The sequence below is a fragment of the Dermochelys coriacea genome, chromosome 3, assembly GCF_009764565.3.
Source record: "Dermochelys coriacea isolate rDerCor1 chromosome 3, rDerCor1.pri.v4, whole genome shotgun sequence".
Classification (NCBI taxonomy): Eukaryota; Metazoa; Chordata; order Testudines; family Dermochelyidae; genus Dermochelys; species Dermochelys coriacea.
In genome coordinates this window covers 18,458,731-18,485,305 of record NC_050070.1, presented here as the reverse complement: position 1 = coordinate 18,485,305, position 26,575 = coordinate 18,458,731, and the positions used below count along the sequence as shown (strand labels likewise).

General features: G+C 41.5%; 1 protein-coding gene across 5 annotated transcripts in view; it reads left to right on the top strand.

The window, feature by feature from the left end:
• The window catches only part of KLHL29 (kelch like family member 29), a 614,706-nt gene that overhangs the window by 203,771 nt on the left and 384,360 nt on the right, over positions 1-26,575 (top strand). For 4 of the 5 annotated variants that reach the window (XM_043510166.1, XM_038395785.2, XM_043510167.1 and 1 more), the window contains one exon: positions 22,262-22,567. In XM_043510166.1, the coding sequence (XP_043366101.1) occupies positions 22,307-22,567 (261 nt within the window). In that variant the 5' untranslated portion in view covers positions 22,262-22,306. Of the gene's footprint in view, positions 1-16,570; positions 16,625-22,261; positions 22,568-26,575 lie in introns of all 5 variants that reach the window. The other variant, XM_043510165.1, reaches the window with a different exon arrangement.

Sequence of the window (26,575 nt, the reverse complement as noted above, 5' to 3'; positions counted from 1 at the left end):
TTCGTGCCTTTGTTCTCTGAATGCCTTGATGTGACTCATACAAGCAGTTAAGCATTCCCTGCATTGTATTATTAGGAATAATTATCTTGTCACCAGCCATTAACAAACCTTGTTGTAATGAAATAGTGTCTTTCAAATGCAGTCTGGGATTCACTTTTCTTCTGCATGGCCAGCCCTCACTTACAATAACATGTCAGGCTTGCACTACAGGAACTTCCCATATGCCCTCCTTCAGTTTGTTTAACGAAGTAAAGGTGGCCTCAACTGCACAGACTATCTTTTCGTCAGTGATTTTATCATCTGGTTCTTTAGTATGTTCCACTGCAGCTCTCGATAATGTCTGCAATTAACAGACCTTTATCAGGGATATGTTTTAAGAACATATTTTTAAAAAAAGAAAAGGAGTACTTGTGGCACATTAGAGACTAACAAATTTATTAGAGCATAAGCTTTCATCCGATGCATCCGATGAAGTGAGCTGTAGCTCACAAAAGCTTATGCTCTGATAAATTTGTTAGTCTCTAATGTGCCACAAGTACTCCTTTTCTTTTTGCGAATACAGACTAACACGGCTGCTACTCTGAAACCTGAACATATTTTTGTAACTGAAGTAGCATGTGGCTTTGCAGGTGCTTTTCCAAGAGGTTGCAGAAGATTGCCTCCAGTGGTTCTGATCAGACTGTACCTCAACCTGTACTCCATACATATACTGATGAAATTTCTTTGTGACAAATCCAGTGGTCAGTAGTTCCATCTCATTTTGGGCATAATTTTGTTCTACTCTGTCAGAGCTCATGATGCATATGAAATGGGGCCTCTGTCTTACAGTAGACAAGCTTGTAAACCATCTTTGGATGCATCTGATTGTGTGGCGACTGGCTTGTCGGGATCATGGAATCTGAGTATTGGTGCATTGCAGAGTGCTGTCTTTAGCTGTTGCAGTGTATTCCCATGATCTTTGCCAAGTTATGTTCTCATGTAGTGGTTGTCTTAGTGGAGGAGTCAAAGATGCTTCACCTAGGATGCACTGTGCAAGGAATCTAATAATCCACAGGATCCTCCATAATGCTTTCTTGTCTTGTGGAGGTTTCATGTTAACTGTGTCTTCAACCTCATTGTCATCTGGCCTGATTCCTTGTGATGAGAGAATGTGTTCCATGTATTTTATCTTCTTTTACTATGAACTGGATTTTATCTGGGTTTAACTTGATATTCTCTGCTTGAGCCCTTGCCATCACTTTCTTCAGTATCTGATCGTGTTCTGCCTGAATTGATGCTGTTATTATCATGTCATGGCTATTATATGGATGCCTGCAATATCTCCAAATGTTTCATTATTCTTTTGTGGAAACACTTCACTAGCTGCCTTTATTCCAAAAGGTAGATGGAAAAACTTGTATCTGCCCCAGGGTGTATTGAAAGTGCATAGTTAAGTTGACTCTTTATCTAATGTGACTTGCCAATATCCACCTTTCTCATGTGGAATAGTGAATATGCTTTTACCAGCTAGTTGGCACTGAACATCGGCTGGCCTGGGGATGGAGTAATACTGCCTCAGTACAGCCATATTAAGAACTTGTGGACCCAAAATATCCATACTTCAAGGCTGAGCTGATGCCACAGTAGCGTTTTCCCCAAAGAACAAAGATAGGGGCGACTTTCAGACCCGATGCAAACCCCACAATGTCACGTGTGCCCACACTGGGTCCCTGCACTACACTGTGTGGGCTCTTTTCACCTTCTATTCTTGTAGAGTGAATGGACGGGGGTGGGGGAGGATGGAAGAGTGTAAAAGGCTTCAGACTTCCAAAAGTAGGGCTATCTCATGATGCTCGGGTACATGAACACCAGATACCAGCAGTGTTATTTAAGCCCCCTGAAGCTGTGTAGGAATTAGCATCTGAAAACAAATGATAAACTATGGAAAACTATCAGATTTGAAAATCAATTTCACTTTGAAATTCTAAAATGTTTCGTAAGAAAAAATGAAATAGAACGTATATATTTTAATTGCTCTATTAGGAAGATGTCTACTTACAGGGTTGGGTATACTGACAATGTGGCTGTTTTTATTGCCTTAAATGTTCTTGGGTCCTTATCTCTTTTCTTATCTGCAGAGAAATCTCCATATCCCTCTTAAGTATTTTAGAATAAGAAAATCTTTGCTTTCGAATAATGTTTACAATCTGAATTGTCAAATCTGCCTTGTCATTCTTGGGTAATGAAGTCTGTACCCCAAGAAGACACTGTTGTGTTGGCACACTGATTTAAAAAAACAAAACAACAGCAAAAACTCCCATTGCATTGTCCCCTGCAGCATATAGTTAGAAAAATTAAATCCTCAGCTCTCTCTGAGATCTTCTGCTCTTTTATCATTTACTGGTGGGTTTTTTTAGCTCTGACTAAGGTGGCTCAAATCTGTCTGCCTTGCCTTAGATTTCACAGAAGCTTTATAATTGTTTACCCTATTTACGAGCCTAAATCAGGGGTTTACAGAAGTAGACCTTGCTTGATAATAAAGTGGTTTCCTTGCCCCTCAAATATTTCTAGTTCTTATCTTTCTACACAGCTGCTTGTAAGGTCAGCTTTACAGAATCTCGATTGGATTCCTACTGACTTAGTCTAACAAAGAAGTCTTTCACTGAAGTTGTCCAAAATAAATAGATAAGTTAAGCTAAAATGTGAAAATAGATTAGTTGGATCTATGTACGCCTAAAACAATGATTCTGTACATGTATAAGAAATTCCTCATAATGTGTAAATACTTTTGAGCATGAATAAAACATTTTGTTTATTTATTTCACTTCTACAGAGTAAATCAACTCCCAAAACTGGCAGCTCACCCAAAAAAGCATAGGAAAGATGATGTCCCAACTTTGACCTGACCTAGCAGACTTATGGAATTCCATTTAGAGATGGAAAAGCACCACTTATTGCAGCAAGATTTACTATAATCTATAGTATTACATAGATTTACTGTATTCTGTAGTACTATAATACTAGTTGAAACATACAAATAGGCATTGTTTTGAGTTTTATAACTCAGCTCTATTAAGCATCATTATGGGTATCTGACCTAGCAATTTTATACTGTATGGTTTCAAGGATTTTTTTAAAGCCATATTTATATGGTCATGTGTTTGTTGTGTGTCCTTAAAATTTAAAATATCCAGAGTGCTTGTAAACATAAGGTATATTTTGGGATAATGGTGGTGTCTGATATGTGAACATTGTGTGGTTAGCTCTATGCCGAAGGAAAAGGCTGCTGTATTGGTATGCTCTGATAAAACTGCATCCAATAACATTTTCCCTCCAGCATGTATCTGAAATCATTCAAGCATAAGTACTTAGACATTTTCTCCCTATCAGTTACAGTTCTTCATGTTAGAGCTGATTACATCAAGTTTCTCTCCTCATCATCATCCCTGTTTTTGTGTAGATCTCATAAAATACTTATGCTATGCATATACTTAACTGGCTGTGAAGCTTTCTAATAAGCTATTTTATATGTGTTTCTGTTTGTCCAGTCTGAAAATTAATGATGCTGTTTAGCTGCTTATTTGAATGTTTAATTTCTCTTTTATTTTCTTCCATTCTCCTAATAACCAAGTAGCCACTTCGGTAGATGCCTCCAGGCTTTCATGCAAATGGCATATCATATTTCTCTCATTTTACTTTTTTTTTATATTAAATTTAGAAACAGAAGCTTATCCAGGAAAAATTTAAATTAAAAGGTTGACCTTTAGTTTTCAAGTCACTTAATGAAGCTGAATTTCTAATAGTCCAAGAAATCTGATTCTGTAGCTTTAGACTGGCTGCAAGCCTGTTTTTCCATACAGGCATTTTAAGGAGGCTGAGGCTAGATGAATGTGGAAAGCAAGGGGAAAGCTGCCCTAAGGCATAGGCTGGGCTGTCATTTAGAAGAGCATGACTGGGAAAGTTTTTCTACAAAACAGTAAGTGTTTGGCTTGGGGTTCTTATAAATGTTGAGCAGATAATGTAAAATGTTAAGCACTAAAATTTACCTTAATGATCTGCCTAAATCTAGCAAAGTCTGCGCAGTGCAGTGCAATTGCAAATGCTTCTAATGTAGCTCTTGCATCCGTACATATGCATTTGTTTATTAACTGTGGAATTGACCACATTCATCTTACCTAAGATATATGCTGTGAATGGGACTTCGGTGCTTTTGAACATAGGATTTAGTCTTTACGTCACTTAGGTGCTTTTCAGAACGTTATCCTTGTCTAGATACTTTATCCATAAGGTCAGCATAACATACCCTTCTCATTCCAGGCTTGCAAGGGCTTTGTTGACTCCTGTTGAAGTTCATGGGACTCACATAATTAAAATATTCTGCTTAAAACATACTTGATGATTACCTGTTCTGTTCATTCCCTCTGAAGCACCTGGCATTGGCCACTGTCGGAAGACAGGATACTGGGCTAGATCCAGTCTGACTCAGTATGGCCATTCTTATATAAAATACCCCTCATTTTAGTCCCATAGTTACCTGCATTCTACACAGACATGGAGTTCCTGTGTTTTTATTATTGAATTTTATTGTTGAAAATTACTTGCAGGAGAAATAATCATGAAATTCTGGTTATAGGAAGAGTTATTTACCTTTGCAGGAGGAATCCCACTGCATTTTAACTATCCTGCATGGATAATAAATTTGTCTCTCTCCTTTCTAAGGGCTTTGTCTACATTGTGTTGCACATTTGGACCTTGATAGGTTAAGAGAAATGTCTGCAAGATTCCCTGAGAGTTTATCTCATAGTGTTGTATATAAATCCCACCTCCCCTGTAAATGTAAGATGTGGGGAAGTGATATCCTCCTTTTATTAGCATTGTATCAGGGTTGATGCAACCAATATGATGTCAATAGCCTTACACATCCTTTCCCTGAAATTTTAATGGTTCTAAATGTTTGGTGTGAATTTTGCACTGCGCATGCAGTGATGAGTTATTCTTGGATTTAGTGGACATTGGTATAGACTGGTGGGTTGCTCCCTGTTCCATATCTGTATATCAGGTTTCAGCTTGCCAGAGAATTTTTAGACCATTCTGGTAGCTAGATCTGTCTTCTCCAGCCTATTATCCTCTTCTAGAGCATCCGCCTAATTCCAGCTTGGTCTCCTTTCTACCTATAAATTTAACATTTCATCCAATAACTGCTGGGTCTTCCCCTCCTCCCTCAAAAGTATTTGTTCTCCTCATTGGTTGTGCGCTCTCACACACACACACACAACTTTTGATTGCATGTGACAAACAGGAACAAGGGTTGCTTTGTCTAGTTAAGTTTAGAGGTAGTCTAATCTACAGAAGCGGTTGCATTTTGTGTGTGGAAGGCTGTCTTGTTGATGCTGCGCCTTCACAAAGCTGTATGCTGCACAGCTGATTAAGCCAGTGTAGAATGAGCTTCACCTATGCAATGTGTAATTTCCCCTTCCACAGAATTTCCGCTGACCTTGGGCAAATTACTTACTCTTTCTGTGCCACAGTTCTTCATTTGTAAAATGGGGATAATAGCACCTCCTAACTTCTGGGGTGTTGAGAAGATAAACATATTCAAGATTGTGAAGTGCTCAGATGCTATGATAATGGGCACCATAGACATGAAGGTCAGAAGGGAACTCTATGATTGTCTAGCCTGACCTCCTGCACGTTGAAGGCCACAGAACCTCACTCACCAACTCCTGTAATAGACCCATAACCTCCAGCTGAGTTACTGAAGTTCTCAAATCTTGATTTATAGAGAATCCACCATTTACTCTAATTTAAACCAGCAAATGATCTGTGCCCCATGATGCAAAGGAAGACAAAAAATCCCACAGAGTCTTTGCCAATCTGACTGGGAGGACAGGGGGGAAATCGTTCCAAACTCCAAATATGGCAGTCATGTGGGCAAAACCCACCTGAGCATGTGGGCAAAATCCACCAACCAGACACCTGGGAAAGAATTCTCTGTAGTAACTCAAATCCTCCCCGCCTAGTGGCTCTTCTCCAGATATTTGCTATGAACAGTTGCAGATGGGCCACATGCTGTTGTAGACAACCTAATCATATCATCCCCTCCACAAATTTATCAGGCTCAGTCTTAAAACAATTAAGATTTTTTACCTACATTATTTTTATGGAAGGCAGTTCCAGAACTTCAGTCCTCTGATGGGTAGAAACCTTTGTCTAATTTCAAGCCTAATCTTATTGATGGCGAGTTCATACACATTTATTCTTGTGCCAGCACTGGCATTTAAATTAAATAACTCCTCTCCCTCCTTGGTGTTGTTCTCTCTGATATAGAGAGCAATCAGATTCCCTTCAACCTTTATTTTGTTAGGGTAAAGAAGCCAAGCTCCTTAAGTCTCCTCTCGTAATGTAGGTTCTCTGTTCCTCTGATCATCCTAGTAGCCCTTTGCCGTACCTGTTCCAGTTTGAATTAATCTTTCTTAAACATGGGAGACGAGAATTGCGCACAGTATTCCAGATGACGTCTCACCAGTGCCTTCTGTAATGATAAAAGGAGTACTTGTGGCACCTTAGAGACTAACAAATTTATTAGAGCATAAGCTTTCGTAAGCTACAGCTCACTTCATCGGATGCATTTGGTGGAAAAAACAGAGGAGAGATTTATATACACACACAGAGAACATGAAACAATGGGTTTATCATACACACTGTAAGGAGAGTGATCACTTAAGATAAGCCATCACCAGCAGCAGGGGGGGGAAAGGAGGAAAACCTTTCATGGTGACAAGCAAGGTAGGCTAATTCCAGCAGTTAACAAGAATATCAGAGGAACAGTGAGGGGTGGGGTGGGGGGGAGAAATACCATGGGGAAATAGTTTTACTTTGTGTAATGACTCATCCACTCCCAGTCTCTATTCAAGCCTAAGTTAATTGTATCCAGTTTGCAAATTAATTCCAATTCAGCAGTCTCTCGTTGGAGTCTGTTTTTGAAGCTTTTTTGTTGAACGATAGCCACTCTTAGGTCTGTGATCGAGTGACCAGAGAGATTGAAGTGTTCTCCAACTGGTTTTTGAATGTTATAATTCTTGACGTCTGATTTGTGTCCATTCATTCTTTTACGTAGAGACTGTCCAGTTTGGCCAATGTACATGGCAGAGGGGCATTGCTGGCACATGATGGCATATATCACATTGGTAGATGCGCAGGTGAACGAGCCTCTGATAGTGTGGCTGATGTGATTAGGCCCTATGATGGTATCCCCTGAATAGATATGTGGACAGAGTTGGCAACGGGCTTTGTTGCAAGGATAGGTTCCTGGGTTAGTGGTTCTGTTGTGTGGTGTGTGGTTGCTGGTGAGTATTTGCTTCAGACTGGGGGGCTGTCTGTAAGCAAGGACTGGCCTGTCTCCCAAGATCTGTGAGAGCGATGGGTCGTCCTTCAGGATAGGTTGTAGATCCTTGATGCGTTGGAGAGGTTTTAGTTGGGGGCTGAAGGTGATGGCTAGTGGCATTCTGTTATTTTCTTTGTTGGGCCTGTCCTGTAGTAGGTGACTTCTGGGTACTCTTCTGGCTCTGTCAATCTGTTTCTTCACTTCAGCAGGTGGGTATTGTAGTTGTAGGAATGCATGATAGAGATCTTGTAGGTGTTTGTCTCTGTCTGAGGGGTTGGAGCAAATGCGGTTATATTGTAGAGCTTGGCTGTAGACAATGGATCGAGTGGTATGATCTGGATGAAAGCTAGAGGCATGTAGGTAGGAATAGCGGTCAGTAGGTTTCCGATATAGGGTGGTGTTTATGTGACCATCGCTTATTAGCACCGTAGTGTCCAGGAAGTGGATCTCTTGTGTGGACAGGTCCAGGCTGAGGTTGATGGTGGGATGGAAATTGTTGAAATCATGGTGGAATTCCTCAAGAGCTGCTTTTCCATGGGTCCAGATGATGAAGATGTCATCAATGTAGTGCAAGTAGAGTAGGGGCATTAGGGGACGAGAGCTGAGGAAGCGTTGTTCTAAGTCAGCCATAAAAATGTTGGCATACTGTGGGGCCATGCGGGTACCCATCGCAGTGCCGCTGATTTGAAGGTATACATTGTCACCAAATGTGAAATAGTTATGGGTGAGGACAAAGTCAAAGTTCAGCCACCAGGTTAGCCGTGACAGTATCGGGGATACTGTTCCTGACGGCTTGTAGTCCATCTTTGTGTGGAATGTTGGTGTAGAGGGCTTCTACATCCATAGTGGCTAGGATGGTGTTTTTAGGAAGATCACCAATGGACTGTAGTTTCCTCAGGAAGTCAGTGGTGTCTCGAAGATAGCTGGGAGTGCTGGTAACGAAGGGCCTGAGGAGGGAGTCTACATAGCCAGACAATCCTGCTGTCAGGGTGCCAATGCCTGAGATGATGGGGCGTCCAGGATTTCCAGGTTTATGGATCTTGGGTAGCAGATAGAATACCCCAGGTCGGGGTTCTAGTGGTGTGTCTGTGCGGATTTGTTCTTGTGCTTTTTCAGGGAGTTTCTTGAGCAAATGCTGTAGTTTCTTTTGGTAACTCTCAGTGGGATCAGAGGGTAATGGCTTGTAGAAAATGGTGTTGGAGAGCTGCCTAGTAGCCTCTTGTTCATACTCTGACCTATTCATGATGACGACAGCACCTCCTTTGTCAGCCTTTTTGATTATGATGTCAGAGTTGTTTCTGAGGCTGTGGATGGCACTGTGTTCTGCATGGCTGAGGTTATGGGGTAAGCGATGCTGCTTTTCCACAATTTCAGCTCGTGCACGTCGGCGGAAGCAGTCTATGTAGAAATCCAGGCTGCTGTTTCGACCTTCAGGAGGAGTCCACCCAGAATCCTTCTTTTTGTAGTGTTGGCAGGAAGGTCTCTGTGGGTTAATATGTTGGTCAGAGGTGTGTTGGAAATATTCCTTGAGTCTGAGATGTTGAAAATAGGATTCTAGGTCACCACAGAACTGTATCATGTTCGTGGGGGTGGAAGGGCAAAAGGAGAGGCCCCGAGATAGGACAGATTCTTCTGCTGGGCTAAGAGTATAGTTGGATAGATTAACAATATTGCTGGGTGGGTTACAGGAACCATTGTTGTGGCCCCTTGTGGCATACAGTAGTTTAGATAGCTTAGTGTCCTTTTTCTTTTGTAGAGAAGCAAAGTGTGTGTTGTAAATGGCTTGTCTAGTTTTTGTAAAGTCCAGCCGTGAGGAAGTTTGTGTGGAAGGTTGGTTCTTTATGAGAGTATCCAGTTTTGAGAGCTCATTCTTAATCTTTCCCTGTTTGCTGTAGAGGATGTTGATCAGGTGGTTCCGCAGTTTCTTTGAGAGTGTGTGGCACAAGCTGTCAGCATAGTCTGTGTGGTATGTAGATTGTAATGGATTTTTTACCTTCAGTCCTTTCGGTGTGATGTCCATCTGTAACACTTTCCTATCTCTCTGGAAATACATTGCCTGTTTCATCCAAGGACTGCATTAGCCTTTTTCATAGCTGCATCACACTGGTGGCTTGTAGTTATCCTGTGATTGACCAATATACCCAGGTTTTCCTCCTCTGTTATTTCCAGCTGATACATCCCCAGTGTATAGCAAACATTCTTGTTGTTAGTCCCTAAGTGCATGACATTGCATTTTCACTATTAAATTTCATTCTACAGTAACTCCTCACTTAACGTCATCCTGGTTAACGTTGTTTCATTGTTATATTGCTGATCAATTAGGGAATATGCTCGTTTAAAGTTGCGCAATGCTCTCTTATAACATTGTTTGGCAGCTGCCTGCTTTGTCCACTGCTTGCAGGAAGAGCAGCCTGCTGGGGAGCTAGCTGGTGGGGGCTTGGAATCAGGGTGGTCCGGCATCCCACCCCTCAGCTCCCCACTCCCCTAAGTTCCTTGTGCAGCAGCCGCCCAGCAGGCTGTCAATTGCCGGCAGTTCAGCTGTCCCTCTCCCCACTGCCTTGTGCTGCTCCTGCCCTCTGCCTTGGATCTGCTCACCGGAGCATCCTGCTTGCTGTGCAGTGTGGCGGGGGAAGGAGGCAGATGGGTGCTAATGTCAGGGTGTTCCCTTCCCCCCGCTCATATACCTTATCTCTGCAGAGCAGGGGGGGATATAACAGGGCTCAGGAGGGAGGGAGCTTGCTGGCAGCAGCTGCTATCTCAACTTGCTGATCTACTTAAAAAGGCAGTATACTTAGAGTGGGGTCAGCATACTTAAAGGGGCAATGCTCATCTCTCTCTCACACACACACACAGGGTGTGTGTCTCCAGCTCTCTCTGCCACGCTGTCTCCCCTCCGTCCATTCATGCTGCCTTGTTGAATGTGAGGCTACATTAACAACAATGTGTTAACCCTTGAGAGCACAGCCGAGTGCTAGTTCATCATTTAGCAGTAAGGCATTCCCTGGGAAATATCCCACCCTCTTCCACCCTCTGACTTCACCACCTCAACCAAGCTTCACAATCATCATTGCTGTGTACAGTATTACATTGTTTGTTTAAAATGTATACTGTGTATATGTGTGTGTATATATAAAAAATAGTCTTTTATCTGGCGAAAAAAATTTCCCTGAAACCTAACCCCCACATTTACATTAATTCTTTTGGGGAAATTGGATTTGCTTAACATCATTTCGCTTAAAGTAGCATTTTTCAGGAACATAACTACAACATGAAGTGAGGCGTTACTGTATTTTTATTACTACTGTTTTAAAGGTCATCCAAATCTCCTTGTATGATATTCCAATCATCCTTTATATTGGCAATACCTCTCAATTTTGTGTCATGTGTAAATTTTATTAACATGCTCCCACTTTTTGTGCTAAGATCATTAATGAAAACATTAAACAAGACTGTTCCCAAGACTGATCCTTGAGGAACTCCACTATTAACCTCCTTCCAGCTTGACAGTTCACCTTTCGGCATGACCTGTTGTAGTCTTGCCTTCAACCAGTTGCTTACTCACCTTTCAATTTTTATGTTAATCTTCTCCAATTTAATGAATAATTTCCAGTGTGGAACTGTATCAAATGCTTTATTGAAATCCACGTAGATTAGATCTACTATTTTTTCTTTGTCTAGAAAATCAATTATCTTCTCAGAGATCAGATTGGGCTGGCACGATCTACCTTTTGTAAAACCATGTTGTGTTTTATCTCGATTACCGTTTGCCTATGTGTCTTTAATTACTCTCTCAAGATTTGTTTTAGGATCTTGCATAAAATTGAGGTCAAAGTAATGGGACTATCGCTTCTGGAATTCTTCCCCTCCCCTTTTTAAAATATACGTATTGTATTTGCAATTCTCCAGGCATAGGGTCTGACTCCCAAGTTTATAGATTCATTAAAAGTCCTTGCTGTTGGGCTTTCAATTTCATGTGCCAGTTCCTTTAATATTGTTGGATGGAGGTTATCTGGGCTTCCCAGTTTGCTCCCATTAAGCTGTTTGAGTTTGGCTTCTACCTTAGATGTGGTAATTTCTGTTTCCATATCCTCGTTCCCATTAGCCACCTTGCCACTGCCCCAAGCTTCTTATTACCCTTATTAAAAGCTGAGGCAAAGTATTCATTTAGATGTTGAGCCATGCCTAGATTATTTTAATCTCCACCCCATCCTCAGTGTTTAGTGGTCCCGCTTCTTCTTTCCTTGTTTTCTTTTTATTTATATGGCTAAATAACCTTTTACTATTCATTTAAATTTTCTTTGCAAGGTCCAACTCTGCTTGGCTTTTGGCAATTCTTACTTTTCCCCTACACTTGCTGATCCATCCTTCTTCCATTCTTTTCAGGCTTTCTGCTTTCTCTTAATAACCTGTTTGAGATACTTGTTCATCCAGTTTGCTCTGCAACCTTTCCCTACAATTTTCCCCCTTGCTTGAGATGCAGGGTTCAGATAGTTTTTGGAATTTGGACTTAAAGCAATTCCAAGCCTCCTCCACATTCAGTTGAGTTCTTCAGTCCAGTCAACTTCCCTTATAGTTATAATTCCCTTAATTTTTTAAAGTTTGCCCTTTTGAAATCAAGGACCCTAGTTATAGATATATGTTTATTTATCCTTCCATTTAGTTTAAACTGGATTAATTCATGATTACTCAAACCATTGTCTACATCCAGTTCTTGCATGAAGTCCTTGCTATTTACCAATACTAAATCTAAAACGGCATCACCTCTTGTTGATTCAGGGACTATTTAGTGAAGAAATCTATTGGCTATAACATCCAGAAATATCTGGGTCCTACCATTATTAGTAGCACTTGTCCTCCAATCTACATCTGGGAAATTAGTCTCCCATAATCATACAATTCCTAGTAGTATTTATTTCATTAAAAATACTAAAGAGGTTTCTATCCATATCCAAATTGGATGCTCCAGATCTGTAACAGACCCCAAGCTGTATCCCAGTGGAGACTCTGTTACCTTTCATCCCCAAAGTCATTTTAACCCAAACAAGTTCTGTTTTATTCATTCCATCACTTCTAATCCTTTTACAGGCTATCTCTTCATTAATATACAATGCTACTCCATCACCTTTTCCTTTCTTTCTGTCTTTCTTGAACAACACACTCCCTTCAGTACCTGCACTCCAATCGTGAATACCATTCCACCACATTTCCATTTTCCTTATAATATCTGGTTTCACTTCCAGCACCAGTAATTCTAGTTCCCCCATTTTGTTATGCAGTGCATTCCTTGCATTTGTGTACAAACATCTTAGTATTTTCTGCTTGGCTTCATTCAGATTCCTTACCTGATTAGATAGTCATTTTACAGCCAGTATCACCTACCTGTTACTGAAGGTGGAATTGGCACTTTCTTTCCTCTTGTTCCTCTACCCTCTGTTGTTCCTTTCTCAATTGCTATAACCTCTTTTAGGTGATTTTCCTCTCGCTCAATATTAGAGTCAGGCATAGGGATCATATGAGCATCTCCCAACTATTTCCCCTGAATTCCTTGTTTACAATTCTTTTAATCAGTTGTGCCTACCTCCCAGAACAGAAATCTGTTTCCCTCCCTACTCAAGTGGAGTCCATCCCCATGCAAACAGTTCTCTGTCCGTGAATGCCTACCAGTTGTTGAACACCTAAAAGCTGTCTTGCTAGCACCATTACCTAAGCCATCTGTTGATCTTCATAATCTTGTCTGAACTTCACTCTCCTCCTCTTGGGACAGGTAGAATTCCACTGAAGATCACCTGAGCCTCCATTTCTTTAAGCATCTTCCCCAGCCTGCTATAGTCTTCCTTAAAGCTTCCTAGCAAGAATGTAGCAGTATAATTTATTCCCACATGAAGGACAATCAGTGGATTCTTTTCTGCTTCCATTACGATCCTCTTCAGCCTCAGGTCCACATTCTGCATAAGTACCATAACTGGATATATACACACACGTGCGTGTAGAGACACACACGTGCATGTGTTTTGGTGGTAATTTTTTTTAAATCATAGGAGTTATTTGTATATAATTAAGGTAATTTGTTTTCCCCCCATTCTTGTACTCCAGAATGTCTGAAAGATTTATTTTTGCTTACACATTAAAAATAAATGAACAAAACAAAAGGAAAGTTCTTTGAAAAGAGACCATGCCTGGAAATTTTTAGCCTGAAAAGTGAACATTTTGGAGCCACTGAAAATTGAGTTAGGATGGAAATGCATATACATCCTTAACTTTAATGATTGCTCCCATCCCTACTACTGATGAGAATAATTTGCAATCCCATTTCAGTACAGTTTTTCAAGAGATCTTACACTGGGCTGTGACAAATACCATGTAGAGGGATGTAATGATTATGCTCCATTCATTACATAGTTTCAGTGGGATAAGCTTGAGTTATGAGTGTAGGTGAGTTTGCACGTTATGTCACTCTGGCCTCACCAATTAAATAGGGGAGGGAGATGGCCTGTGAGCCATGGGTCCATAAATATATTTCAAAATTAAATAGCCTGTTCATGAGCAACTTCCTCTCCCTCTCCCCTCGCCCCACATAGCAGCTATTTATGGGACCATTTTATATTGGTTTTTATTTAAAAAATAATAATAGCAAGCACTGACAATTGAATTCTCACGCATTACGTAGCCATCACCACAATCTCACTTTTGCACATCTTGTTGCTGTCAGATATCTTTGTCCTCAGCCAAAAGTGATGTCTAAATTAGTAGCATATGTTTGATGACATATGTAGAAACAGTGATGTTTCCGGTGTTTGATCTTAACTTTTATTGAGAACATCAGAAAATGTTTTTAAGAATGGCAGCTGTGGCATGGAAGGAGTTTGCTCATAAACAGGGTATTGGGTCTTAAATAAACTTCTTAATTAATGGGTTCCTTGCAGTCCTTTCATCTGCTAGTTATCAGTGTAATTGCCTGTCAGTATCGTCTGATCCTGGAACTGCTGGGGGATGGGCATGGTGTCTTAGATCATGCAGTAGAAACAGCTAGGTGTTCACTTATGTGCATGTTTACCACTGCTTTCTGCTGAGTGACATGTCAATTCTGCTCTAGTAATAGTGCGTGAGTGGGGGTGTACATGCAGGCATGATTTGATTCCCTCTAGATGGCTGGCCTACAGAAGATATAAACCTGAATACTAATACAACTATGGAGATTCTCCCTTAGCTTAGGTGGAGCAGGCCATTTGATTCCCAACCACCTTCCAAAAGAAGAGCCCACAAAGATGTCCCCAGACACACATGCAGGTTGCACAGATTTAGGGGCAAAAATGTAGAGAGACAGACTTCTTCAGATATATAAAATAATAAAGTACTGTGATGCTGGCAGGCCATGGGCCAGCTCATGCCAAGGCCACTGGGCCTCACTGAACACTGACAAATACAGAGCTGGAAACCAGTCTGGCCAATGGGAGTGGTGGGGGCGGCACGCAGAGCCGCCTGACCGCGCCTCCACCTAGAAGCTGATGGACATATCACTGCTTGCAGGGAGCTGACCGGAGCCCATACACTGGAACCACTCCTGCACCCCAAGCCCCTGCCCCAGCCCTGAGCCTTCTTCCACACCCAAACTCCTTCCCAGAGCACCCACTCTTGTGCACCAACCCTCTGCCCCAGCTCAGAACCCTTTCCGCACTGTGAACCCCCAGCCTGAGCCCACTCCTACACCCCAAACCCTTCATCCCCGGCCCCACTCCAGAGCCCACACCCCAACCCCCGCCCCATCCCGGATTGCCCTTTCGCACCTGAACCCCTCATTTCTGGTCCCACCCCAGAACCCGTATCCCCTCCTATACCCAAAGTCCCTGGCTCAGCCCAGAGCCCCCTCTTGCACCCTTTATCCCCGGCCCCACCCCAGAGCCTGCACTCCACCTGACACCCTCATCCCCTCCCAACCCCCTGCCCCAGCCTGGTGAAAATGAGTGAGTGAGGGTGGGTGAGAGCGAGTGATGGGGAGTGTGAAGTGAGCAGGGGTGGAGTCTCTGGGAAGGGGCAGGGCCTTAGGGAAGGGCCAGAGAAGGGAGGCAGGGCAAGGGTGTTCATGTTCGGTTTTGTGCAATTAGAAAGTTGGCAACCTTACTTGTAATATCAGTATCCCATATTATAAGGTTAGGGTTGGAAGAGACCTCAAGAGGTCATCTAGTCCAATCCCCTGCTCAAAGCAGGACCAACACCCACTAAATCATCCCAGCCAGGGCTTTGTCAAGCCGAGCCTTAAAAACCTCTCAGAATGGAGATTCCACCACCTCCCTAGATAATCAATTCCAGTGCTTCACTACCCTCCTAGTGAAATAACGTTTCCTAATATCCAACCTAGACTTCCCCCACTGCAACTTGAGATCATTGCACCTTATTCTGTCATCTGCCACCACTGAGAACAGCCGAGCTCCATCCTTTCTGGAACCCCCCTTCAGGTAGTTGAAGGCTGCTATCAAATCCCCCCTCACTCTTCTGCCGACTAAACAATACCAGTTCCCTCATCCTCTCCTTATAAGTCATGTGTCCCAACCCTCTGATCATTTTCGTTGCCCTCCACTGGACTCTTTCCAATTTGTCCACGTCCTTTCTGTAGTGGGGGGCCCAAAATGAATGCTGGGGGAAGGGAACAAAAATTTCTGTTAAGGAGAAATTGTTATCACTATGCTGCTTGGAATTTGGAGAGGGCAATATTTCTAAGCATAAGCAAGGGATCACCAAGCTGCTTGGCTTGGGTTACCCCAAAAGGAAATATGGAGCTTGTATATATATATAACAGCCATGATCACCTTTTGGAACTTAAGACTGTAACTCATTTGAGTGTATGTTTCCTTCCTTTAGCCTTGTAAATAACTCTCAGCCCTTTTTCTTAGGGCTTGTACACACTTGCACTTATGTCAGTATAACATATCACTTGGGGTGTGTGAAAAAGCCTCCCCCCCACCCCCGAATGACATAAGTTACACTAACCGAAGTGCTGCTATGGACAATGCTATGTCGGCAGGAGATCTATCTACTGCCTCTCACAGAGGTGGATTTATTATGCCGACGGGAGACCTCTCTCCCGTCAGCACAGAGCGTCTGCACCTGCAACGCTGCAGCAGCACAGCTACATCAGTACAGATGCGCTGCTGTAGTGATTCTAGTGTAAACTAGCCCTTAGTTAATGGTCCTTTCATTTGTTTATTATAGGATTGGCTACCAGCATTGTCTTTGGAGAGAGATCTAGGAAGCACTTGATCTGGAGTAAATTGTTTGGGGCTTGGCGTAATCTGAATATTGTTTCAGAGTAGCAGCCGTGTTAGTCTGTATTCGCAAAAAAGAAAAGGAGTACTTGTGGCACCTTAGAGACTAACAAATGTATTTGAGCATAAGCTTTCGTGAGCTACAGCTCACTTCCGATGCATCCGATGAAGTGAGCTGTAGCTCATGAAAGCTTATGCTCAAATAAATTTGTTAGTCTCTGAATATTGTTGTGATTTTTTTGTAAGGGACCATCTATCACAAAGGCAAGCTTGCCTGGGTGGCTAGATAGACTGGCGTGTCCAAGGGACTGTCTGTGACTCCATGGGAAGGTTGTTATAGTGCTTGCGGAGTTCACCCTTGTTACTTGATTGAAATCTAATTGTATAACATACAACCAGTTTGGGGTTTGTGCCCAGTTTCTTGACAGTCTGCCCGGAGGTTGGCACTCACAGTAGTGAGCCACTCTCCACAGCTTGACAAGTACATTTTAAAATTGTAAATTTGAGTAGATAGAGCCCCTTTTGATTACAGTGTGTAAAGTATTTTTAGACCATGGTGTAAGAGCTGCTATAAAAGTCTTAAATTGTTTAAGCCTTAAAGCTACATTTCTGGTACTAGTTTTCTATGAGATGGCAGTCATTGCTCATAGAAAATCTCCCCCCACTATGTTTTTAAAAGTTTTTTATTTAGACAAAGATGTTCTATTTACTGTACCCTTGTTGATGCACAGTGTGCCTTTAATTTTTGCCATAATCAGAAGTTGGTATGTCACTTCCATGTCATTTCAGAAAGGTTGAGAGGCATCCTCATAACCTGCATGTCAGAGGGGCCATGAAATTCTGTGTGAACAGGACATGAGTTTACTCAGAGCCCCCTCTCCCCCGAAAAAACTATCCTAATGTACTTGAATGGGTATTACTGAAGCATAGGCTGCTCAGGACAAACCTTGCCCTGCAGCCCTTTCCAGGAGAAGCAACACCACCTCTTGGATGAAGAGGTGCAACAGGTTCCTAAACAACAACTACAAAAGCTGATATGTGGGCCTCTATGCACAATTTTACTACAGAGAATAGAAGGACAAACCTCTGCAGATGGCAGAATTTTCCTTGCTTATGTTCTTGAGAAGTAGTCCCAATCTTTTGTTATAAGGAAGGTGATATAAATCTCCTCTAGTACAATAGGAGAACAGTCTTTAACCATAAATGGTATATCTCTGATGGGCCACGTTCGTCTCTAATACGCCAACTTTACTTGCCATTCTATTGTATTACCAGGTGTCTTATTACTAGAGTTGTTCACTTGCTGCTGTATTACAGTATGTCTGAATTATATCTCTTGAGGACAGGCTATTAGTGGCTTAGGTTTGAACTTTCTGGATATGTTTTTTTCCACCTTACACTTAAGATAAAGTAGTCTCACTCAACAGTGCTAAGACATTTGTGGTGGACAAGCTAATAGAAGCCGCAGGACAGCTTGTGTCAGTGCTCAGAAATTCTGCTCAGTCTGTGGTTGCTCATGATGATAAGTAAAACCACACATAGTGCAACACTGACCTTATCCAGCAGAAGAATACCAAGAAGTAATATCTCTTCAGCTATCATAGGTTGGGATTTTTTCTTGTCCATTTTTGTTTTATGCATTCTTAAATATAAAATGAGTTTCACTGATCTCCTAATAAATTGGATTGTGTGATGCAAGTAAAATAGATGAGTTGCACATCAGTGGAAGCGCTCTATGTAGAAGTCCAGTCTGTTGTTTCAACCTTCAGGAGAAGTCCACCCAGAATCCTTCTTTTTGTAGTGTTGGTAGGAAGGTCTCTGTGGGTTAGTATGTTGTTCAGAGGTCTGTTGGAAATATTCCTTGAGTCGGAGGCGTTGAAAATAGGATTCTAGGTCACCACAGAACTGTATCATGTTCATGGGGGTGGAGGGGCAGAAGGAGAGGCCCCGAGATAGGACAGATTCTTCTGCTGGGCTAAAAGTATAGTTGGATAGATTAACAATATTGCTGGGTGGGTTAAGGGAACCACTGATGTGGCCCCTTATGGCATGTAGTAGTTTAGATAGTTTAGTGTCCTTTTTCTTTTGTAGAGAAGCAAAGTGTGTGTTGTAAATGGCTTGTCTAGTTTATGTAAAGTCCAGCCGTGAGGAAGTTTCTGTGGAAGGTTGGTTTTTTATGAGAGTATCCAGTTTTGAGCGCTCATTCTTAATCTTTCCCTGTTTGCTATAGAGGATGTTGATCAAGTGGTTCCTCATTTTTTTGAGAGCATGTGGCACAAGCTGTCAGCATAGTCTGTGTGGTATGTAGATTGTAATGGATTCTTTACCTTCAGTCCTTTTGGTATGATGTCCATCTGTTTGCATTTGGAAAGGAAGATGATGTCTGTCTGTATCTGTATGAGTTTTTTCATGAAGTTGATAGATTTCCAGTCCATATGGCTAAATTCAGTGCCTTGCATAATGACAGGTTTCAGAGTAGCAGCCGTGTTAGTCTGTATTCGCAAAAAGAAAAGGAGTACTTGTGGCACCTTAGATACTAACAAATTTATTTGAGCATAAGCTTTCATGAGCTACAGCTCACTTCATCGGATGCATTCCGATACAGTGCGGAGATTTATATACACAGAGAACATGAAACAATGGGTGTTACCATACACACTGTAAAGAGAGTTATCAGGCAAGGTGAGCTATTACAAGCAGCAGAGCGGGGTGGGGGGTGAACCTTTTGTAGTGATAATCAAGGTGGGCCATTTCCAGCAGTTGACAAGAACGTCTGAGGAACAGTGGGAAGTGGGGCGGGGAGGATAAACATGGGGAAATAGTTTTACTTTGTGTAATGACCCCTTTTTATGAATGTAGCTTCTTGTGGTCATGGTAGAGAGGCCTAGCGGTCGAAGATCAGGGGGCTGTCCTTATCCTCAGGGCAGTGAGGCCTAATAACCAGAGTCTACAGAGCTACCCTTGCTCTCAGCGCAGTGAGGCCCAGTGGCCAGAATCCATGAAAATGCCATTGCTCTCAAGGTAGCGACGCTTCCTGGCCAAAGTCTGTGAGGCTGCCCCTGTGCTCAGGGCAGCAAGGCCTTGTGGCCAGAGTCTATGTAGCTGCCATAGTCTTCTGGGCAATGGGGCCTAGTGATAGGTATGGAAAGAGGTAAAGGGACCTGGACCCATCCTACTCCACTGGGTCCCAACCCAGGGTCATATGGAACCAGCAGTTCTGGCTTCAGGTTCAGGTTCCCCTCTCAACAAACTTCCTACCTTTGCTTCTGGATCCTCCCCTGGGGTAGCGGCCTTCTGCCTCCCTCATCCTCCGCAGTTGACTGGGGTTCAGCGCCTTCAGCCTCTTCAGGCTGGCCCTCTTGTGGCTCTCTGGCTGGAGCCTACAGTGTGCATCCACTCTTCTCCTCAGTCAGCCCAGACTGAGCTAAGCCTCCTCCTTTTATATATGGCTTCCAACCAGAGCATGCCCAGCAAGTGCATGGGAGCATTGCCTCCTGGGCCCAAAGTGCGTGGCTAACCCTTGCTGGGCCAGTGCAGGGCTGGTACACTCCATCACACCATGTAGTGTGAAATTGTCAGAGCTGGGATTAGAACTCAGGAGTTTCTGTTTCCCTTTCTGTGCTGAGATGACTTGCCTGCTGCTGGTGTAATTTGCAGATAACACAAAGGTTGGCAGAGTAGTAAATGATGGTGAGGACAGGACAGTCATATAGAGTGATCTCGATTACTTGGTAAACTGGGTCCATTCAAAGATTATACAGCCAAATGCTAAGTTATACACTCAGAAAAAAGGAATGCAGGCCACACCAACAAATGGGGACTGTATCCTGGAAAGCAGGTACTGAAAAGGAATCATAATGGGAGGTCAGAGGGGACAAACAATTCACTGAGAGCTTCCAATGCAATGCTCTGGCAAAAAAGGACTAATGCGACCCTTGGATGTATAAGAAAAGTAGTAGTGAGTAGGACTAAGGAGGTGATTTTATCTCGCTACATGGCATTGGTGAGATTGATACTGTAATACTACGTTCGGTTCTGGTGTTCATATTTTTAAAAATATGTTGAAAAATTGGAGAGGGTGAAGAAAAGAGCCACAAAAATTATTCAAGACCTGGAGAAAATACCTTAGAGTAAGAGACTTAAAGAGCTTAATCTGTTTAATTTATCAAAAAGAAGATTGAAAGGTGACTTGATTACAATATATAAGTATCTTCACGAGGAGAAAATAGTGGGTACTAAAGGGCTCTTTAATCTAGCAGAGAGAGACATGAAATAGAACCTCAGAGGTTACGAACACTTTGGGAATGGAGGTTGTTCGTAATGGTGAAACGTTCATAACTCTGAACCAAACATTATGGTTGATCTTTCAAAAGTTTACAACTGAACATTGACTTAATACAACTTTGAAACTTTACTGTGCAGAAGAAAAATGCTTCTTTTAATATCTTAATTTAAATGAAATAAGCACAGAAACAGTTTCCTTACTTTGTCAAATCTTTTTTGTAAACTTTCCTTTTATTAATTTTTAGTAGGTTACATTTAACACAGTACTGTACTGTACTCTATTTACTTGTGTGTGTGTGTGTGTCTCTGCTGCCTGATTGCATACTCCCGGTTCCAAATGAGGTGTGTGGTTGACCAGTCAGTCAGGACCAGATTTACACCTTCCGCACCCCTAGGCACCGCATCTTAAGTGCCCCCCCTGCCTACAGCTGATCTTTGTGTTCCACCCATTTTTAGAGAGGTAAGGCACTCCTAGAACACCAGCACCACATGCCAGCATACCTACTGTGCCTAACTGGAAATCCAGCCCTGCCCTTAGTTCATAACACTGGTGTTTGTAACTCTGAGGTTCTACTGTAACAAGAACCAAAGGCTAGAAGCTGTAGCTAGACAAATTCAAATTGGAAATAAGGCTCAAATTTCTACCATGAGGATGATTAACCACTGAAACAAACCACCAAGGGAGGTGGTGGATTCTCCATCTTAATGTCTTTCAGTCAAATCTGGAAGATCTGTTTTTGTCAAACACAAGTTACTGGGCTCAATAAAGAGGTAACTGGGTGAAATGTAATGGGCTACGATGTACAGAAAGTCAGACTGGACAATCTAATGGTCATTTCTGGACTTAAACTCTATGAATGGATCTATGAGTCTCTGTGTGTTAAAATAAATGAGAGCAGCAGGAGCAACGACAAATTTCTTTTCATCTTCCCCTCATTGGGATTGGCTGGGTGGACATTTCTTTGGTGCAAGATCCATGAAAGGTTTAATTTTCAAAAGGACATTTTTAGGAAGCTGTCAGGAAGGTTGAATGATTAATTGCTTCTAACTTGGTGTTTCATTCTTTGTGTATTGTCTCTTGAGATCCTGCTAGAAAGTTTGGACATGTGGAATTCCCTGGAAACTGAGTGACTATTCTCTCCACCACACGTTCAGTCAGTATCCTACCTCTCTCATTTCAATTTTTAATTAAGATTGCTACAAACATAATCCCCTCTCCTGATGTTTGATTGGCACAATTTCACCTGTACTGCAAAATAGGCATGGTGACGACTGGCGGGACTGGCCCAAATGATTGAGTAGGAGTTTTGCTTTGGGCTTACTTTATAACACCTCTTTGCTTTTAACATTTCAGGCGAGCTCTCGAGTTCCCTTTGAGAAGAAGCCATACTCGATCGAGATGTCACGACACCACAGCCGATTTGAAAGAGATTATCGCACTGGGTGGGATCGCCGAGAATGGAGCTCCAATGGGAATCATGTGAACAGCAGTAACTGTAACAGTACAGCGAGCAGCAATTGCAACAACAGACCTGGGCTGTTGCCTTTGCCAATTGTTCCCTCTCGACTACCTACTCCAGCCACAGCTGCTTGCACCACAGTGAACAGTGATGTGATAACGAGCCTTGTAGCCAACTCATCTGCAGCTTCAACTACCAAAGTAAGAATTTACTTGTTTTCAGTAATGATGAGTTAGAGGAAACTACAGATGGGGTGACACTTGTCCCCATCAGAAGCCCTTTGTTTATGATGTGCCATGGGAATAAGAAGTCCAATGGCCATTTGCCTTTTTTCTTCTGTTGGCCATTACATGTGCTGTTTGTGTAGTAACTGGGCTGGTGGATCTCCCACTTCATTCCATCACTGAACAGAGAGAGCAACCAGTTCCCTATATCACAGAAAGCCCTTAGTTCTCAATTTTGTTGTTGGGAATGATCCACTTTGTTTGTCTAACTACCTGAGGAGTGTTCCAGACGGAGCTGTAGTTTTCCTACGCGGATCTATTTTTATGTCACAAAGAGCAGAAACTGAGCAAAGTGCATAGGAGTCTTTTGTTTTTTGTTTTTGTTGCTTGGCCCTTTCCTATAAGTCGTCCAGAGTGCCTTTCCACATTGCCATCTGTAACATAATAATGAGAATAGTGGGAACCCACAGCTGAGACAAGGCTGTCTGGTTTATACATAAATACATTTTAAGAAGGAAGAAAATGTTAAACAGTAAAGAAATAAAATCACTAGTGGTTTTTTTATTGATTTTATTCTACTTACTAGTAGAATAGTGTTTTTTGGTTTTCTTTTAACTTGTAGCTCCTCTTAAATCTACAAAGCAAAAATTTTATATCAGTGAAAGTTTTTGTTGCCTTCCTGCATATAAAAATGACTAGGAAAGCTGAAGTTGTGGGGTGGACGGTGGTGGAAAACCCTAGCAAATTGTAAAGGTATCCGTGGCTTTAGCCGAGCAATCCAGATGCCCTGCTGCTTTTCTTTTTATGATATTCAAATTTTTCTTTCAACTTGGTTTCATGTTAATAAATGCAAGAGCCAAATACAACAGACACAGACGGGGAAAAGAAGACAATGAAGTTATTTAAAGTAAGCCAAGAACAAGCTGAAATTTACTGCAATACCATACAATAGTGATTTTTTTCACACAGTAGAAAAACAAAGTCAATGCTGCAGAAGGAAACAGTGGACCAAAGTTTACAGTGTGAATGTTTTTTAAAATGGTCCATAGTGTTTTTCATTTATTTTTATTTGACAACAGGCAGTAAGTTCCCAATGAAAATGAAGATGGGATTTCCCCAGATGTCCTCCACAATAGATGCATTTTGGTCACGCTTTGTCTGGAGAAGATTATTAAGCAAGTTTTGAAGCCAGCACAGTGGTTTCATTTATCATGACCTCTGTACTGCTAAAAGTCCAGCTGCTGATGTTTAACAGCCCATTGAGGCTGAGCTATAATAGTAAAGTGTTTGCTTCTCGTGGGTGGGAGGGAAAGATCAGCATTTTAAGTGTTTTGTGATATGTTAAATGTGAAACATTTTCTAAATTATCTTATTAGGCAATTTCCTAGATTAGTTTTACTAGTAAGAATGGTTTTGACATCACTAGATCAATGCGAAGAAACAAGACAGTATGTAGATGATATAGAATGATCTTTACCAGGAAAACTGCTAATTGTCTGTGTGGTCTCCCATCAAATTCATGTATAAAAAATCCCAGTGTCCCCACTCTCTCCTCTGTTGCTGAGGATTACCTGAGCAAGCCTGACAACTAAAAGCACATGGATTGGGGGGGAAGGGGGGACTTGGGAACAGAAGTGGGTGAGAAATCTGAATAGTTGATTTAAGGGGATAATTGCCTAGAAACTTCCAACAAACTACATGAAAAAGTTTTGTAAATGAAAAAATGTGCCCTCTGTCTCACACGCTGCAGATTTACACTTGTGGTTCAGCTCAGATGATCAGTAGTATCCCAAACCAATCAGTTTGCCTCCAACCCATTGACTATCCTGCTAATGGTTAACCATAAAAATTTAAATGCATATAAATGGAAAATCACAAACCAGAAGAATGCACAGTTGCTTGGTTTATTTTAAAAACATATATGCCAAGTTCTTAGCCCAACATTGAACCCAATAACTTGTGTTTGGCTAAAGCAGATCTTGCAGAAAGGCATCCAGTCTTGATTTGAAGACATCCAGAGATGGAGAATCCGGTTTCTCCCTTCTTACCTTGTTCCAGTGTTTAATGACTCTCACTATTAAAAATGTGTGTCTAATGCTATTTTGCATTTCTGGCTTCAGCTTTCAATGGTGATTTTATATTTACACTCAGACCATTGATGAAAATGTTGAATAGCTTCAGGCCTAGTACTGATCTCTTCAGAACCCACTGAAAACACCTCCATTCAATGATCATTTTCCATTGACAACTACTCTTTGAGATCTGTCAGCCTTAATCCAGTTAACATGTGCTTTATTGATATTGCATACCGGTATTTTTTAATTCAGAATGTCATCCGATACTATGTCAAGTGCCTTACAGAAGTCTAAGTATATTATATCTATGTAGTTACTTTTATCAACCAAACTTGTGATCTCATCAGAGAATAATACCAGGTTTGTTTGGCAAGATCTATTGTACAAAAAATCTTGTTGACCGCTATTAATTATATTTCCATCGTTTTATTCTTTATTAAGTGAAACCCTAGGTGACAAATTCAGAATGGATAAAAGGAAATATATTTTGACATAACATGTTGTTAGACTGTGGAACTCACTGTGACATGATGTCATTGAGCCGCAGAGTTCAAAGATCCATAGATGGTAAATCCAAAAGGGCCCTTTAGAATATCTAGTCCGAGCAGACAAGATTATAACAAGAATATCCAGAATTATAATAACTAATGCTAACAAAAAGAGTACTGGAAGTGATATAAAACTTTATGTTTTGGGGCTTAAGCCAATTTCTTACTATAAAGGATGAGGTGAGACATTCATGGAATGCAAGTCATCCCACATCTTCCTACTGTGAGATTTCTTGCACCTTCTTCTGAAGCATCTGGTGTTGGCCATTGTTGGAGACAGAATACTGGATTAGACAGGTCTGATTCATTATGGCAACTCCTGGTTCCTAGAAGGTGGCTCCAAAAGTACTTGTGTTTCACATCACAGACAAAACATTGATATGTGTGGACAGACTATGGTACTAAAGATATGATGCAAATCTTCAGTGTTTAATATTGCAGTGAAATGCCTTTCCACAAATCACATGTACCTGTCTCTTATTGTCTTGAAGAATTGCATGTTTGATCTGAGTTATTTAAAAGAAAAATGTGGATGGGTTTTTTTTTTAATTTTTATTGAACAAAAAAATTAAAAAGGACTTTGGGCTACTCTCGCCCTTTTCATCTGAGGCTCTGAAAACACTTTACAAACATTGTTTAAGCCTCAATACCCCTCTAAGGTATGTTAATATTATAATCCATATATAACAATAGAAAAACTGAGACACAGAGAAACTGTAATTTTGCTCAAGATCGTTGAGCAAGTATTCTCACCTTTTTGTCAACTTGGGTCTCCTGACTCTCAGTCCTGTATGCAAGCCACTGGGCCACAGAGCTTTCACCTGGGGATGGCTCAGTCGAATCCTAGGGTCCGAATCCCCAGTTGTGGAGTACTTTCTGCATTTGGCATCCTTTAACTACTGAAGTGTTTGGTAGGAGAAAACGGGTGACTCATAGCACTAAAGGGCAATGTGCAGCTTCATTTTGACACACTCTTAGTTCCATCGCGTATGATTATTTGGCTCAGTTTTCTCTCCCATAGGTTTATTTGCTAGTAGGAACTATCAAGGAAATCCCCATAAAACTGCAGCATTGCTTAAGATATTGGCAATGAAATACTCTAGAATCTGATTAAAGGTGCCACACAATATTCCATCCATGTTATCTGTTCATATTAGCAGCACTTCTATTCTCTGTTGCTTTTCCAAATTACTTTCTGTGTTACTTGTACAATTTTCTCCATCAAAGCTTCTGCATCACAGCTGCAATTTAGAAGTGTTGTCATGGGCTATAATTTGAAATTTTATTACCAAGAGATTTTTGGTTATAGAACATTTACTTTTAGCATCTGGATATTATTTTTAAATGCCTGAAAAGATTGA